Source organism: Podarcis bocagei, assembly GCF_964188305.1.
Source record: "Podarcis bocagei genome assembly, chromosome: 12".
NCBI lineage: Eukaryota > Metazoa > Chordata > Lepidosauria > Squamata > Lacertidae > Podarcis > Podarcis bocagei.
Window position 1 is genome coordinate 37,249,707 of NC_138137.1, and position 18,074 is coordinate 37,267,780.

At 40.3% G+C, this 18,074-nt stretch overlaps 1 protein-coding gene across 1 annotated transcript in view; it reads left to right on the forward strand.

The window, feature by feature from the left end:
- The first annotated feature begins 645 nt into the window (after positions 1–645).
- The window catches only part of LOC308569466 (macrophage mannose receptor 1-like), a 59,565-nt gene continuing 42,136 nt past the window's right edge, over positions 646–18,074 (forward strand). Inside the window, exons 1-12 of the mRNA XM_081163388.1 lie at positions 646–815; positions 2,998–3,399; positions 5,141–5,314; positions 7,093–7,251; positions 7,717–7,830; positions 8,131–8,274; positions 9,293–9,475; positions 9,826–9,983; positions 11,926–12,039; positions 14,497–14,612; positions 16,087–16,235; positions 17,737–17,936. Coding sequence (XP_081019514.1) covers positions 755–815; positions 2,998–3,399; positions 5,141–5,314; positions 7,093–7,251; positions 7,717–7,830; positions 8,131–8,274; positions 9,293–9,475; positions 9,826–9,983; positions 11,926–12,039; positions 14,497–14,612; positions 16,087–16,235; positions 17,737–17,936 — 1,974 coding nt within the window. The 5' untranslated portion in view covers positions 646–754. The remainder of the gene's footprint in view (positions 816–2,997; positions 3,400–5,140; positions 5,315–7,092; positions 7,252–7,716; positions 7,831–8,130; positions 8,275–9,292; positions 9,476–9,825; positions 9,984–11,925; positions 12,040–14,496; positions 14,613–16,086; positions 16,236–17,736; positions 17,937–18,074) is intronic.

Here is an 18,074-nt window from a genome sequence, read left to right on the forward strand (position 1 = left end):
CCATGTTAAACCTTTTCAGCAATACACACAGACATTCTCCATTTCAGCATCAATCAAACAATTATACTTAACATAGTGTTCAGAACATTATTGCCTCCAACTGTGGAGGCAGAGCATAGCCATTATGGCTAGTGACGATTGATAGCCTTTTGATCTGCCTCTGGTCCTTTTGATCTTCATTTCCTGAGGCCAGAATCAGACCTCCAGCTAGCGGCTCTCTCAGAGCTTGGCCATGGCTTAAAAGCAGCATAGTTATCAATGAGGATCTCCTATGTACATCCTTCCTTAGCACTATGTACTGTTACCTTGTTTTGTTACCTTGTGGAGTTGTACCAGCCAAAAAAACTAAATGACTCATGGGTTTTCTGCAGAAATAGATCTTTTCCATGGAAGCTGGTTAGCAAAAGTGTGTGTGTGTGTGTGTGTGTGTGTGTGTGTGTGTGTGTGTGTGTGTGTAAGAGAGAGCCTAAGTTCCAGCCTAAGTGATGAGAAATGAATCTAAATATCCCACAGATGATATGCAAAAATAGATCTTTTCTGTGGAAGCTGATGGGTTAGCAAAAATCTGTGAGTGTGTGTGTCTGTGTCAGCACACACACATTGCAATCCATTTGTACTACTACAGTGAATTTCATGTAAAACACAGAAGTGAAAATTTCATTCTGCCTGACTCATTTATGAAGTTCTTGAAAAGCAGCAAACTCTGATTTGTCTTATTTCCATGGGAGTGGTGTGATAGGTTTGATTGTGGCCAATGTCTTCCCTTTGGCTCCTAAATCTCTTGCTCCTCATCCAGCCGGCTTTTCAGGTATCAGGTAAGCTCTTCTTCACTTCCATCACCATTGTTACCTTAGCAATAAGTGGAGCTGCATCTTTCACATAATTTTATCTGGTGAAATTTAAATCATCTTCAGAAAGTTAATGTTGTACAGCTAGGAAGTTAAATACATGAAATGTTAGATTCAAGGTTAATTGGTTTAACATTTTTATTGTTTATAACCATAAAAAAGGTGTGGAAGTTATTACAATAAATCAATGGCTAACATAGTTTTGAATACAATTTATTTATTTGTGTTCTATTGTTGAAATAAAGAATTTACTTCTCAGTCGGCACAGGTTCCCCTGCAACAAGCACCAGCTGGGCCGAGTCAGGGGCCTGAGCCTGCCATTCAGATATATATATAGATATATATTGTATAGAAGTTAGTCTTTTCCCTGTTACTTATTTTTGCACGATACAGAAATAAATTGTAAATATAAGATAAATATTTTTTGATCTAACAATATCACACAAGCAATATATCCAACACCTGCATTTACATCATAAAAAAGCATCTGGTTTATATATCAAGGGTATCCTTTGCACTGACACAAAGCTATTTGATCTAGTGGAACCTTCCATCAGTGAAATAGGGAACGTGACAATGTTTTCCATTTCTCACTCCCCTTGTATCTCCCTCCCACCCCCATGTGCCAAAGATCCCCCAAGAGTGCTGGGGTCCTCCCCATTCGGCTAATGGAGGGCTCCACTGGATCAATGAGCTTTCCTTCAGTGTGAAGGACAACACTGGTTACAGCCCTTTGGAGCCTCTTTCTCAGGAAGGGAAATCACCATATTGTTAGCTATACTTCAATAGAAGAATCATTTTTTGAAGTGGCTGGAGTTCTTTAATCATGTAGATGATGGTCTATTAACCTATGTAGTTTTATTTTCTAGATATGTTAGATAACCAATTGCTCAATTCATACTCCTTACTGTTGATACCAGTTTTAATGAATCAAGGATTAGTCATGCTTTGTTTTTGTATTATATTGCTTTTAGGGTTGCTGTTGTCTTTATTTGTAATTCACCTCTAGATTAGTTTCAAGCAAAAAGGTGGTACAGAAATTCTTTTAATTAACTAAAGCAATAATGTATCAGTTGTTCACCATATGTTTTCTTTTATTAAAAGCAGATGACCCAAAACATTGGTCACCTTTACCTAAATGAAAATATATGGCACAATACAAGGGTCATATGTTTTTCCCTGCACAGTTAAATTGTTGGGGTTTCGGATGGAATTGGCATCAGAGAGGGAAAGGATCAACTCACTCTTCCCTATCTGCACACCAGGTTGGCCCCAGCACTGTGGTTTTAACAAAATAGAAAGATGTTAAGGGAACCAATTTCAGATCTCACACATGCCTACTTTGTCCTTCAAACACATTAAAGAAATATAACATAAAAATATTTCTGTTGGCATGGTTGAGGGTTTTTAGAAGTTTTATTTATAAATATTTTTTTTAAAAAAACCCTCACCATGAAAATGAAATGTCGCTTAAAAATAGATGCCAACAACAATAGGTAAAGGTAAAGGGACCCCTGACTATTAGGTCCAGTCGTGGCCGACTCTGGGGTTGCGGCGCTCATCTCGCTTTATTGGCTGAGGAAGCCAGCAAACAGCTTCCGGGTCATGTGGCCAGCATGACTAAGCCGCTTCTGGCGAACCAGAGCAGCGCATGGAAATGCCATTTACCTTCCCGCCAGAGCGGTACCTATTTATCTACTTGCACTTTGACGTGCTTTTGAACTGCTAGGTGGGCAGGAGCAGGGGCCGAGCAACGGGAGCTCACCCCATCGTGGAGATTTGAACCGCCAACCTTCTGACTGGCAAGTCCTAGGCTCTGTGGTTTAACCCACAGTGCCACCCGTGTCCCTTGCCAACAACAATAGCATAGTAGTTAGAATAAAATAAGCTGCAAACTATATCTGCCACAAAGAATCAAAATTAGTGACTTATAAATGGAATAGGTTATTGACCACTGAATAATAAGGCACTGTACTGGATCATGAAAATAAAGTACAGTATTAACATGAAAGGCATTTCTCCCTTTTCTCTTTCAATATCACTGCCTCTTATTCTGAATCCTGGTATTACCATTCTACCAGTGGTTGAGATATTGGAAAGTATGTGGAACTTCCTCCCTAGTTTCCTATTCTTCCTCTTGATTTTGCAGATAGTGACAGCTTTCTGATATATAATGAAAACCTCAAGCTCTGTATACAATCTCAGAAATCTGGTTCCATCATCGTGGACAACTGTGATGAGGATAATGAGGGGCAACATTTCAAGTGGGTTTCCGACGACCAGGTTTTGAACATGGCAGTGATGTTATGCCTGGCAGTGCCTTCCAAGTCAAACCTGGTTGCACTCGCCCTCTCCTCCTGTAATGAGACGAGTGAACTTCAGAAATGGGAATGCAGAAATGAGAGCCTCCTTGCACTCAAACAGGGGGATTTGTTTTTAAATCCCGAAAGTGGCCAAAAAAGTCGTATTATACTTTCTAAAGTAGCCACCAGCAAGAGTACCTGGAAGATCTATGGAACAAAAGACAGCCTGTGCTCTAAGGCCTATGAAGGTAAAATTCAAATTCCTCTTTCTCTAGATGATCAGACGGTCAAGGCTGACATATACATGGTGCTAACCACATAACTTCAAAACATATCCAAAGAAAAACCATCTTGTAGCAGTCATGGGAGTCCAGTTTTCATCAGGACTAGAGCAAAGGGAGAGCAGCTGTTTAGCCCTGTTTGTTTCTGTCATGGTTATGACATAAATGTCTCAGCCCAGCCTCTTTATCTCTCTGACCATCTCTTTCTATATCTCTCTAACACACACACACTAGCATCTTACTCTTTCCTTTAACAAAGTACAGTGGTACCTCGGGTTAAGTACTTAATTCGTTCTGGAGGTCCGTTCTTAACCTAAAACTGTTCTTAACCTGAAGCACCACTTTAGCTAATTGGGCCTCCTGCTGCCGCCGCGCTGCCAGAGCATGATTTCTGTTCTCATCCTGAAGCAAAGTTCTTAACCCAAGGTACTATTTCTGGGTTAGCGGAGTCTGTAACCTAAAGCGTATGTAACCCGAGGTACCACTGTAGTGATAATCTGCATCCAGCCAAATTCAAGTACTGTACTAAGAAAGCTTTCATGTCATATTAGAAGTGGATGGCTTTATTTTTTGGTCTTGGAGGGCCCAACACTTGAAACACAAAATGCTGCTACCAGGACTGGGGTCTCTGGGCTGTAGACCTGGAGGTTCAAGGGTAGCGATGGTGTGTGTAAAATTCTATTCAGTTTGCATTTAAAGCTGAATCCAGCACATCTGAACTTTTGAAAAGCAATACGAAAACTGAAACACAGCTACCCTTCAAAATTCGCAGTTATCTAAATTTTTTCAATATTGTTCTCTGAGTATTCGCAAAAAGGGATCTAATAGGAAAGTGCATTAAAAAAAGAATATATTTGTGGAAATAACATACAAAATGCATTATGTAAGGGAAATTGCAAAAAAAAAGTGCATTAGTCAAAACTGCATATAAAAATGTGTGTATTAGGAGAAATTCATACTAAAATCTTATGACGATTTTTTAAAATCAAAAATTGCTGAATCTCTCCTTCCTCAGTAGACATATGCACCCTTTCCAATAGATGTTTAAATGATGTTTTAAAACTGTAAGAATTACCGGGGTGGGGGGACATGCAAGGATAGAAATATAGCCCAACAGTATCAATTCAATTTCTATTAGTTCCATTTGTTTCATTGGTTCCACTAGTTCTATTTGCCTGAGCAGGAAATGCTTTCACTTCCTTTGCATTGCTACAAGGGGCCAGATTTACCAACACTGGGTGGTTGGTAGCTTTCTGTTTATTTCGCAACTCTACTCCTGTGTAGAAATTTCATGATGGGCACCAGAGTTTACGTGTGCATACCATGCAGCCTACTTCAAAAAGTCTTAGGAAGACAGCAAGAAACTTTGTACCATGTCAAAACTTTGGCTCATCCACATTGTATTGTCAGCAGCTCTCCAGGGTTTCATTCAGAAATCTTTCCCAACCTTTCCTGGGGACACCAGGGACTGATGATCCACTTCAATTAAAAGGGAAGTTGCACATGTGCATTCATGCAACAGAATGAATGTTCAAAACCCAGTTAATGTCAGCGGGGAAGCCTGTCCACACAGAAAGTCAACATATGCATCTGAGTATATCTGGCATTCTGTATTGAGGACTTTGTCTTCATCTCTTCTGCTTATCTACTTCTGTTCTTATCTCATAACAAATTATTTCATCATTGCATCTATTCAATTTTCTTTTAGCTCTGTATACCTTAGAAGGCAATTCTTTTGGAGCCCCCTGTATGTTTCCATTCAAGTATCGGAATGAATTGTATGCTCAGTGCATAAGAGACAATGATGAACATGGGCGACTTTGGTGCGGAACAACTGCAGATGTGGATAGAGACTCTTTAACCGGATATTGTCCAGTGAAAGGTAAACAAAAAGGGTTTGTTTGAGCCTTTGCCATTGTGCGTTTGTTGCTTAGAGGAATGCCCCTCCTAACAAAGAGAAAAGGGAACTAGTCGTTATTGCATCTGTTCTACAGGTTGTGCAACTTAAGAAGAAAATGAGGAGAGGGATCTTTCTCCTGTGAATCAGAACAAAATGAATTGTCAGTAATGTCAGGGTCCCCTTACAGGATCAGGCTCACACTTCTTCAATTGAAAGGAACAGACATCAAGCCAAAAGCAAGGTCCACAGTAGAGGTGGCAAACTGCTGTATGCAGGGTACAGCCAGTTTTCCTCTGGCCCTATCATCTCCTTTGAGCCAATCAGCTGTTCAGTGGGGAGCAGCTAAGATGGAAAAGGATTTTTATATTCTCCAAAGTGTGCAATTGCAGGTCTTTCCCCTGCTGCAAGAAGATCAAAGCAGAGGGAGAAATGTCTTGGCAGACTTCTGTCCCTTGCAAATAGGCTTTTGCATTTTTTTCAGTTGCATACCTGCAATTTTCAGGATGCACTTATACCTTGGCATTTGACACATTGAATAGGTGTAAGGCAGGGCTTGTAGTTTACCTGCACATTGACCTTCTTTGCATTGTTTTCATGGGATTACTGCACGGCTGCCAACAGAGAAGAGGTCAGATTTTGGGGAGTCAGCTGGGGCCCTAGACTCTTAGCTTTAATTTTTAAAAGATGGAAGCCAGTTGCACAGAGTTGACTAAAGACTCTTTAAGCGGACATTGTCCAGTAAAGGGTAAAACCGAGTTTGTTTATTTATAATATACAGTTTTATTTTTAAAAAAAATCATGGGGAGTACAACATATAAGAATAAGCCAGGCCCTTACTTTGCCATCATGTATGAGCTGCTTAGAGGAATGTTCCTCCTACACAGAGAAAGGGAAATAGTCATTATTGCCTCTGTTTTACTGATTGTGCAACATAAGCAGAAGATGAGGGTGGGGGGAACTTTCCCCTAAGAGTGAGAGTAAAATAAATAGCAAGAATGCCAGAGCTCCATACAGGATCAGGTCTGCACTTCTTAACATGAAAGGGATTGAGATGATGATGTAGTTCAGTTCAAGACAAAATCAAGGTCTAGAGCAGAAGCGGGGCAGCCAGATTCCATTTGTCCCTTGGTCTTCTCCCAACCCTCAGCTGTTCAGTGGGGAACAGCTGAAAGAGTTTTTATGCTGTATGAACCATGCAGCTGCAGATCCTTTCTCTTAGGTAAGAAGACCAAAGCAGAGAGGGAACCAGAAGGTACAATTTGAGTAGAGCTACTAAAATGAAATATATGCCTTTGTTTCTATGTGGAACAATGGTCTCTGTGTGTGATGGTGTGTTAAAGATGAGTGTGTCTGGTCCTTCCTGTTTTGGGATCTGGCCAGTGGTGACTCATGCAGTGGGTGGGGTAGAGTTGATAATACATCCATGCATTAGGTGTGAATGTCTACAGGGATTAAGCCAACTCATGTAAACTAACCTGAAACCTGAAGTCCTCTTTGCACACAGGGTTCCAGGAAGCGTAAATAGAAATTGATGTGGTTAAGTTGCTGCGCCTGAAGATATCACCACCTAATGCTTAAATATTGCAAATGGGGCTTCGGAAGCCACATTATTATGGAGGGAGGCCCAGGGTGCTGCTCTATATGATTTGGGTATCCTCTGGAAAAGTGGTATCTTGATTAATCAGGTTTGTCTCACTTGCAGATTTAGCTTTGCCATTTGTGATTTTATAATTTGACACTAGTGTTAACAATGCTTACAGATGATGAATTCTTCTGGACCAAAAACCATTGGACAGGGAATCTCTACCAGATCAATTCCCGCTCAGCTCTAACATGGTACCAAGCAAGAAAAAGTTGCCGGCAACAGAATGCAGAATTACTGAGCATCACCAGTTTACATGAACAAGCGTACCTGACAGGTAGAACATAATAAAGCACACCTAAAGAAGTGATCAATTCTAATAATATTTTGCTACATAATCAATATTGTCTCAACTATAGGGAGCAATTTCATAAACATAATATAATAAGTACCCTTACTCCCAGAAGAATTAATTTGAATGTCATCTATTTCAAATGATCCCACTGCAGATTATTCTTTGCATTCATGGTTACCAGATCTCCTAGCAGGTCCTCTGTGTCTTTGACAACAGTAGAAGCAGAAATTAATTGATTAAATCTAATAAAACATAGCATCTGTATACTAGATGAAATGTTTCATCATATTAATTTCTGCTTAATATTTAGCTATACTGGAATAAAAGCTGCCACCCTAGAAGCGACTTTTGTTGTTGTTTAATTTTGCTTCCTTCCCACCCAGCTTCATAACTACGGATCCCATAGCTACATAATACCAGACAACTGATTTTCTTTTCATTGAATAGGATTAATAAATAGTATGACTGCTGCCTACTGGATTGGTCTGATCAGCTTTGATGCCGAGAGTGGATGGCAGTGGACTGGTGATCGTCCTTTCAGATATTTAAACTGGGCTCCAGGTGAGTGAATCGTAATATATATATTCTATCTGAATCGTAATATATATTATTTCTCCCGTGTTTTAGTGTTTTGTCCCTGTAGTTTCTTGTATAGATATTCCAAGAATACTATTTTCTCTTGAGATATAAATACTTCTGCAAACAGGAAAACAAATAACATGCATTTATATTTAAAACATTACGAGCTACTTTTTAGCAGAGCTCCTAAAAATGCAGAGCCTCCAAATGAATGATAAATACAGTGTTGCTATGTTAACACAGGGCATAGATAATGATTGTTTCTCTCAATCTTTCTTAAAGGGAGCCCATCCCCAGAAACAGAAAAAATATGTGGATCAATGCTGTCTAAGAATGGCAATTGGGAGAATGATAAGTGCCACCAGAAACTTGGATACATTTGCAAGAAAGAAAACTCTTCATTAGATGTTTCTTTTATTCCTTCAGGTAGGATGCTAACCTGGGAATGAAGGTCACATATATTTCATTATGTCATAAGTTGTGGAGTTTGCCAATGACAATATTAAATTTTTAAAAATCTTATCTCTAGCAGTGGAGGTTTTGCTGTTTGTAGCAGTATATGCAATATAGAACACTTTACTGATGTCAGGCAGCAGAGGAACCAACCCCCATGGCAGTTTGCCAGGAACAGATAAGACAAGGAAAAGTCCTTACCGTCTGCTTTTTCATTCAATATTCACAGAGAGAGGCTTGGGAATGCAGCCTTTTGGAATAATGACATTGTCCCAAGTAAATCTTCACACACACCCCTCACTCCCACTTCCTCATTCGTCAACAGCACCACCACCCCTACGGTAGCTGCTTAGGGCCATTTGTCTTCGAGCCCTTTGCTCTCCTGCATTTAAGGTTCACTGGGTTCCGGTAGATGGTGGGTCTGGAATGCTTTCTAGTGACAACGTATCAGCCAGCTGCTGCTCCGGCTCTGCCTCCTCCTCCTCTCCCATTATTTCCCAACTTTCCCCCTCATCTGCCTCTGAGCTGTGGCCTCCCTCAAACCCCTGTTGTAATTCTGAACTGTCTTCTTCTCTAGAAGGGTCAGGCTGGGGAAGCAGTCTCCACTGTTCCTCCTCTGCCCAGTCCCTGACAATTGGACTGAGATGCCAGAGGATATATTGTCATTAGCTAAGAATAACTTATCAACTGTATTATTAAACTTAACAGGTAGCATTCCCATCTGTTGTTGCCATTACACAGCAATCCCACATTCCCATAGGTGAAATAAATGTATCTGAATACAATATTGTTGGTAATCCTATTGACAATAATATCCTCATGGTAAAGAACTGGCTACTCAGTCTTATTAATATTAATTATCAGATTTGCCTCTGATATTTTTTATATACATAAATTAAGGAATTGAGACTATCACATCCTAATAGCATAACACACTTTCTTCTTAAAAAAATCCTCCAGTCATGCTATCTTAAATCTGATCTCTTTTTAGATGGCTTGAAACCAATTAAATGTCCAGATGGCTGGGCTGCATTTGCAGGTCACTGTTACCGACTTAAAAGAGACCTTAAAACATGGAAGAATGCATTATGGTCCTGCAGAGAAGAAGATGGAGATTTAATAAGTATTCACAGCATTGAAGAATACAGCTTTGTCATATCTCAGCTTGGCTACCGTGAGTATATCTAGAAAGTTTGGTTCTTCTGGTATCTGCTAAATATGTGAGATTAAGAGAGAGAGTTTTAGTTTTTTGTTTTTGTTACCACGTGCAAGAAGGGAATGTTACTGAGTCTCCCACCCTTGGGAGAAAAAGCACCAGTCTGCTGTATTGAACATGAGACCCGAGTGTGAGATATGGCACTATTACAGACTTCACCAAACCTAGGTCTCCAGCTGTTTCTGGACTACAACTTCCATCATCCCTAGCGGTATACAAATTTAATAATAATAGGATCCTGTGAAACACCTGGGTTTATTGCAATTAAAGTCTGTGAGCAACTAAACAAGATGCATTTGTTTTTTTAGAGTCAACAGATCTTCTCTGGATAGGACTGAATGACCAGAAGATTCCCAAGTATTATGAATGGAGTGATGGTTCTACAGTGAGACTCACCAAGTGGCAGAAAGGAAAACCCGCACACATAAATGATGAGCAAAGTGCCTGTGTCATTATGAATGGGGAGGTAAAAAACACGGAAACCCTAACAAAGATGTATTTCCTTCGATTCAGTTTTGTGTGAAAGATCAAATACATCCAGGTCCTGCTTTCCGAACACAATGCGTTCCCAGGAATTTGTTTGTTAGGCGAGCATTCACATAACAAGTTGACAATTTACATTACAGTGGTACCTCAGGTTACAGGTACCACTTTAAGCAGAGGCTTGACAACCATATGTCAGGAGTGCTCTGATGGTGTTTCCTGCTTGGCAGGGGGTTGGACCCGATGGCCCTTGTGGTCTCTTCCAACTCTATGATTCTATGATTCTATGATTCTACATACACTTCAGGTTACATACGCTTCAGGTTACAGACTCCACTAACCCAGAAATATTAACTCGGGTTAAGAACTTTGCTTCAGGATGAGAACAGAAATACTGCTCTGGTGGCGCAGCAGCAGCAGGAGGCCCCATTAGCTAAAGTGGTGCTTCAGGTTAAGAACAGTTTTAGGTTAAGAACGGACCTCCGGAACGAATTAAGTACTTAACCCGAGGTACCACTGTATTTCTTATGGGAACATTTTTAATCTGTCCAATCACTCTCCCTCCTCCCTCCATGGTTTCTTCCTGAAATGGCTGCAGCCAACCAAGAAAAGAGATCCAAAGGAAGAAAACTGATTTGTCCAATCTCTCTCCCTCCCTGCATGGTTTCTGCCCTAAAGAGGTTGCCACTGACCAGAAATGCACAAACAAGTAAGGAGGGAGAAGATTTTGGCTGCTTGGATTTCTGAATCTGCGGTGGGCATAGCGAGGTCCGGGTACTAATTCTTCATTTCCGATAACAAAATTTGTGGATAATGAGCGTTCTGATAGCAGGACCTGTGTGTATAGTGGTGCACCTGGTGCACCTTCACAACCCCAGTCTGTCCTACTGTCCCAGTAAGAGGCAGTGCTGGTGTCAGGAGGGCACCTCCACATGACACCTTTCCCCATACCAACTGCTCTTGTTGAGACCTAATTGTACGTTACAAGGAGGCAGCAATTTCCATTCCATCTCATGTTAGTCACAATCAGCGCTGTTTCTCTTCTGCTACATGTAGAACCATCTTCTTGAGAATGTCACCTTTAGTCTTTTGATTTTTGTTTTTAAAAGAGGAAGCATTTCACAGATATGATTGTGCCAGTACTTAGGTGGGAATTGCTTGTTGAAATATCAGAAGCCAAACATGTGGCTGAATAAAACTTCCACTCATTGGTGGTTACTCTCCAAGGCAAGACTAATTGTTGCTTCTCATAAGAAGAAAAATTACAAATAAATTCCACAACTAATAAAACTAAATTGCAGAATACATTTTGTAAGGCAAAAGATTGTGCACAATCTGTAATAACTGAAGAATTCAAGAGAATTCAGCAAGAGAATTTGAATTGCCTAGTGTAATAGGTATGAGTTACTCGTGCATAAACTGGTGCCTTTCTCAGTTAATTTGCCTTGTTAAACCTTTCTGACTGCACAGCCCCTTCTCATCGTGGCTGCCTCAGTCACTGGCAGAATCCGTCAGTGGGCGTTTCTTGAACCTCTTCCAACATAAAAGTTGTTTGACACCCAGTCTCCTCCTCCTCTCACTGCGCGGGAGTCTTCTGTGCAGGGAAGGCGTGGGTAGCGGAAGACCTGGGCTCTCCTCACTGATGTCCAGTGAAGAGTCCTGGAGCCCTCTCTCCAATTTCCGCTTCTGCCCCCCTTTATCCCTGGTGTTGCGCTGAATGGCTTCCCCCTCTACTGAGCTGTTTCTCCCCCTGCTGCTGGGTCCTTCGCCAGCATCATCTGGGAGCCTCCCCTTCGCCTCTCGCTCCGATGTCAGTTCCCTGACAGAAAGCTTGGTATCAACACAAAAGACATCAAGCATCAAGAAAATGAGGAAGTGTATTCTTCTGCACTGAAATGTGTATTTCTTCGTTTTTCCCTTTCCAGAGTGGATATTGGGCAGATTATTTCTGTGAAGAGGAACTTGGCTTCATCTGTAAAAGAGAACCGTTGGGATTTCTTGCTGAAGAACCTGAAAATGTTGATCCAAATTGCAAGAAAGTAAGTCTAAAGTAAACTGTATAGTAGTTTAACAAATGAAAGTAGATTGATAAATAAAAGATTAGGAAGAGAATTTATAACATCGGACAAAATTAAGAAAAGAGGAGTAATATTGTATATAAAAAACAAATATGACCCACAGCAGATCTTCATGGACGAGGAGGGAAGAGTGATAGCTGTACAGTTAAAGTCGCAAGGCAAATAATAATGATAATTGTGGGGATATATGCCCCAAATGAGAGGAAATCAGAATTTTACAAATCTTTTGAGGAAAAATTATTTGATTACATGGATCAGAAAATAATAGTAATTATTTCCCTTGGTTTCCCTTGAAATGGACAGAACAATAAGGGGAAAAAAGACTCAAAAGAAGGGAAACTCCCAATGGCTTTTTTTAAGTTGATGGAAAGCTTGAACCTAATAGACATTTGGAGATTCAAATACAGTGGTGCCTCGCTAGACGAAATTATTTCGTTCCACGAGTTTTTTCGTCTAGCGAATTTTTCGTCTTGCAAAGCACGAAATCCCACAGGAATGCATTGAAATTCAATTAATGCGTTCCTATGGTCAAAAAAAGTCCAAACAAAGCCAAATTTGGTACAACAAGAGTTTATTTAGTGCTCTTTAAAGTCACACATACTGTAAAGAGCATTTCAAAAATTGAAGGAACAATAAATCAAGTTTCTAAACATGACAGAAAAACATTTAAAAATCAACAAAGTGTACAGTACATTTTCTAAGACTCTGGGGGACAACTCAAAGAAGGTTCCTCTTCCACTCTTTGCTTCTTGCTGAAGAACCCCCTCCTCAACTGTTCCCACAGCCACCCACCACACAGAAATTCAAATCCAGAATTTTTTTTAAAAAACAGCAGTGTGGCCCAATGGTCACAGAAAATCATAAAAATGCAGGAAAAAAACACACAAGCTTCCAGATTCTTGCAAACCCCTCCCCAACACCAAGTCCTTGAATTCCGAACACCCCAACCCAAAATCCAAACCCCCCCAAAAAAAGTTTTAAAAGTTTAAAAGAAGTTTTGGAAAAGCTTCAAAAATCACCAAGGTCTTCAAAAACCTCAAAAAAGGCTACCACACCGCGTTCTATGAGTTGCTCCTCGAAGTCAAGTCACAACTGTATTAACGGTGTTAAAAAAAAGGAAACAAACTTGCAAGGCGTTTTCGTTTTTCGTCTTGCGAAGCAAGCCCATAGGGTAATTCGTCTTGTGAAGCAGCTCAAAAAACGGAAAACCCTTTCGTCTAGCGAGTTTTCCGTCTTGCGAGGCATTCGTCTTGCGGGGCACCACTGTATTGATTAGAAAGACAGTACACTTTTTTCTCTGAGCCAAATCAATCTGCCGGAAGAATAGACTCCAGTGAACTGACAATAAGAGTGGGGAACGTGGAGATATTGCCAAGGACTCTCTCAGATCATAATGCAATATTATTGGATTTGAGAAGTGAAGGGAATTCAACATTTAGATGGAAATTGAATGAAGGCCTATTAGATAATTAAACGATTCTACAAAAAGCCCAAAAAACTATAAAAGGTTATTTTGAATTAAATTTGAATAAGGAAACTGATATAAATATGGTGTGGTAGACTAGTAAAGCAGTAATGAAAGGTTTCTTTATACATCACAATACGTTTCAGAGAAAGTTAAGGGAGAAGAAAAAGATACTTTCATTAAAAATGAAAAAGAGTTAACTAAGAAACCTGGAAATACATTGATAAAACAAAACATTAAGGTGCTGCAAACCCAATTTTCAACATTAATTAATCAAGAAGTAGAATGGAAAATAAAATATATAAAACAAACAAAAATTGGACTTGCAAATAAACCAGGAATGCTTTTGGCATGGCAACTGAAAAAGAAACAAGACCAAAATATAATCAATAAGATAAAAGTAGAGGAGAAATTAAAAGATAGCCCAAAAGAAATTAGAAAAAAAATCTTAAAATTTTATAGAGACTTATATAAAGCTCGAAAAGAGGATTTAGAAAAAATGGAGGACTATTTAAGACAGAATAATTTACCAAAAATTCTGAAAGAACAGAAAGATCATTTAAATGCACCAATAACAATGATAAACTAACCTAACAGTGTGGTCTTTTCTATGCTAAAGGGGAAGGAAAGGGAAGCTTTGCAAATGATTTAAAAGGGGGATATTTTAAAGGTCTAATAGCCTGCATTTCCACACATTACTTTGCTGCATGTTTTATTTTTTAAAACCTCTGTTTGTATTATGCCCCAAAATTTCAATCTAGGAATCCAGGGAAATCTTATTTTATAACTAAATTCTGACACATTCTGGTTTCAACTGTACAATTTCTATGATACCTAGTGCTGGATGTGGATTTCTGTTTCAGTAAAGTTTCAGCAACATTGCTACCAAAAACACCTCTCCAAACTTGTAATACTGTAGTAACATGTGGTTGTTGGTTCTTCTATATGAACAGGGCTGGAAAAGGCATGGTTCCTATTGTTACTTAATTAGCCAAACATCTGCAACGTTTTCAGAAGCAAATACATTCTGTGAAACAAATAAGGGATCACTGGCTTCTGTGGAGAACAGGTAAAAGGAAGCCCATGGGTTTGTTGTTCAGAGGGCATGTTTTAGTCTATTCTCCCCCTTGTTGGGCATGAAAGAGGGGGAAAATGACTTTCCTGTGACTATGGGCTGTTTCCAACTAAGGTTTACTCAGAGTAAACCTTCTGAAATTAATTAACATATGTTATCCATGCTCATTAATTTCAGTGGGTCTACTTTACTCTGAATAGGACTAACAACTTTTTTCTGTTTCTGTGAATGAAAGGTGCAATGCCTTTATTTTAAGATGTTAAATTCTTTGGCCACATAACAAATATTAAGATTTGACCTGCAGCATGCGACTAAGCTACTTTCTTGAATGAGCGGCTCCTCTCATTTCTTGTGAATTTCCTATCTGATTTGCAATCTGTGGCTTGCCTCACTTTCCTGAAACATCTGCACTACACAGAATCATAGAATCATAGAGTTGGAAGAGACCACAAGGGCCATCGAGTCCAACCCCCTGCCAAGCAGGAAACACCATCAGAGCACTCCTGACATATGGTTGTCAAGCCTCTGCTTAAAGACCTCCAAAGAAGGAGACACAACCACACTCCTTGGCAGCAAATTCCACTGTCGAACAGCTCTCACTGTCAGGAAGTTCTTCCTAATGTTTAGGTGGAATCTTCTTTCTTGTAGTTTGGATCCATTGCTCCGTGTCCGCTTCTCTGGAGCAGCAGAAAACAACCTTTCTCTCTCCTCTATATGACATCCTTTTATATATTTGAACATGGCTATCATATCACCCCTTAACCTCCTCTTCTCCAGGCTACATGGATCTTGCAGTCTTTCCGACAGATTTAATCATTGTCTCAGTCTGTGTTTTTCTGTCTAAAGTGAGTGAATGTTTTCTAGAATTCCTTCTAAGATCCTTAATGTTATGCTGTATGTGGCCACTTGTGGCCTAATGTGCAGTCTGGGCTGAGATTCTTCTGTTTCACAGTTTCTTTCTCTGGATGCCCTTGTAGTTTTTGTTTTGTACTTGTGAAAGAGTTGTAGTCTGAATTGTGCTGATAAATGCAACATGGATAAATGCAACATGTATTGCTTTGTGATAGTGGACTTGTAGGCTTAAGCACTTCCATTTTTTCACTGTGAGCTATCTCTTGTCATTCCAAAATGTGCATTTTGACTGGATGAGAGCTAGCCTGTTTTAAAATGTACGAAATTAATAATCATTTGAATGCATCAATTACACATCGTTCCAGTGTGGTGTAGTGGTTAAGAGCAGTGGACTCGTAATCTGGTGAACCAGGTTCGCATCCCCGCTCCTCAGCTGCTGGGTGACCTTGGCTAGTCACACTTCTCTGAAGTCTCTCAGCCTCACTCACCTCAAAGAGTGTTTGTTGTGGGGGAGGAAGGGAAAAGGAGATTGTTAGCCGCTTTGAGACTCCTTAGGGTAGTGATAAAGCTGGGTATCAAATCCAAACTACTATTCTTCTCTTCTTCTTCCCTACAGATATGAACAGGCCTACCTGACTAGTCTAATTGGGCTTCGTTCTGAAAAATATTTCTGGATTGGCCTTTCAGATGTACAGCAACGAGGGACATTCAAATGGATCAATAGAGACAATGTTCTGTTCACCGACTGGAATTCAGGAATGCCTGGTAGGTACTGCCTGAAGTCTATCAGGAATGTTTTGATGGCAAGGGAAAAAATAGATATACAGTCGTACCTCAGTTTTCAAACGTAATGGGTTCTGGAAGACCGTTCGAGTTCCAAAACGTTCAAAAACCAAGGCGCAAAAGGCAGTCTGCCAATTTTAATAGAGAAAATTGAGAAAAATAACTCAGCGGAAGCTGCTTGACTTCCAAGGCGTGTTCGAAAACGGAAGCATTTACTTCCGGGTTTACGGCGTTTGAAAACCGAAATGTTTGTCAACAGAGAGGTTCAAAAAACGAGGTACCGCTGTATAAGAAGGAAAATTCCTGGATGCCATGATGCAAGTTGGGTGCAAGTACTCTTTGGTGAGAGAACCACAGCAAAGATTTAATATACATACAGTGGTACCTCAGAAGTCGAACATAATCTGTTCTGTAAGGACGTTTGACTTTGTTCGACTTCCAAGGTGCAGCTTCTGATTGGTACTTGCAGACAGCGGAAGCCACATTGGACGTTTGGCTTCTGAGGAGCGCTCAAAACCCGGAACACTTACTTCCGGGTTTTCGTCGTTCAGGAGCCTAAACTTTAGGCAATAGAGCCTTTCGACTTCTGAGGTACCACTGTATATATTCAGCTAAGTAACTCATTGAAATGTGCTTTTCCATGCAGCATCCAGAAAAGCTTGCACAGGCAGCAAAACTTGGCTTAGTTCCAAAGTGTTGCAAGTGCCTATGTTATTGGAACAGGATCTCAAGAGAGGCTTGTTAGAGTTATGTGGTCTGAACTTGGAGCAACCAGCTTAGCCCTCCTCACACACTGAGCTTCTCAGATAGACTGAAGGAAAACAAATGCTTGATTACCTAGTCCAGTGGTAGTCAAGCTTTTTATACCTACCGCCCACTAATGCATTTTTCAAATTTCCTTACCGCCCACCAGTGCTGCAGTAACATGGGGCGTGGAACCCTCTGCCACCCACCTGGAATCCTGAAATGCCCACTAGTGGGTGGTAGGGACCAGGTTGATGTTAGGTACTGAAGTTCTCACCCTGGGCCAGCAGGGGGATACTGTAGATAGTTTTCACTCAGGTCTACATATGCAAATAAGGAATTGAAAGTGACATTCAGTGATTGGATAGTTATAGAAAGTTGTTACTGTTGCATTGTAGTGGAGCTCTATATAAGCAGGCTGGCTAAACCCTTCAGTTCAGTTCTGTTCTGGGCCTGTGAATAAACAAGAGCTGTTTGAAGAATTGCTGTGTCATCTGATATGTTCACCCACAACTTAACAGTTGACTATCCCTGACCTAGTCCCTCCAAGGTGAGCTAAGCCTGGCAGGACAGCTTACTCTTTGGTCTTAACCCCCTCATCCATTATTTAGACTTAAGCAGGTTATATGAGGTGGGCTATCCAACAGAATCATATTTTACAAAACCTTTCTCTAGCTGTTTTGAGTGTCTATGAAGGACAAGCTCAATTGACGTGGCTCTTGTCTTGTGTCTCCAAAAGGGCAACAATCTGGCTGTGTAGCCATGAGAACTGGCACTTCAGTTGGACTGTGGGATGTTGTGAACTGTGAGGAGAAGGCAGCCTTCATCTGCAAACAGTGGGCAGAAACTATGACAACAACTCCTGCCCCATCAACAATTCCCCCACCCCCATGTCCAGAAGGATGGCTTCAAAGCCCTTACAGAAGTGTATGCTTTAAAGTGGGTATACTGCTTCTTGAATCCAAGTTCTTGTTTGTTTCAATATCAAAGCAAAGAGAGAAATTACTTTTGTCTAAGTGAACCTTTTGAGATATTTGAGGATGTGATTTTTAGTTTTCAATTTAACTGCTTGGTGCA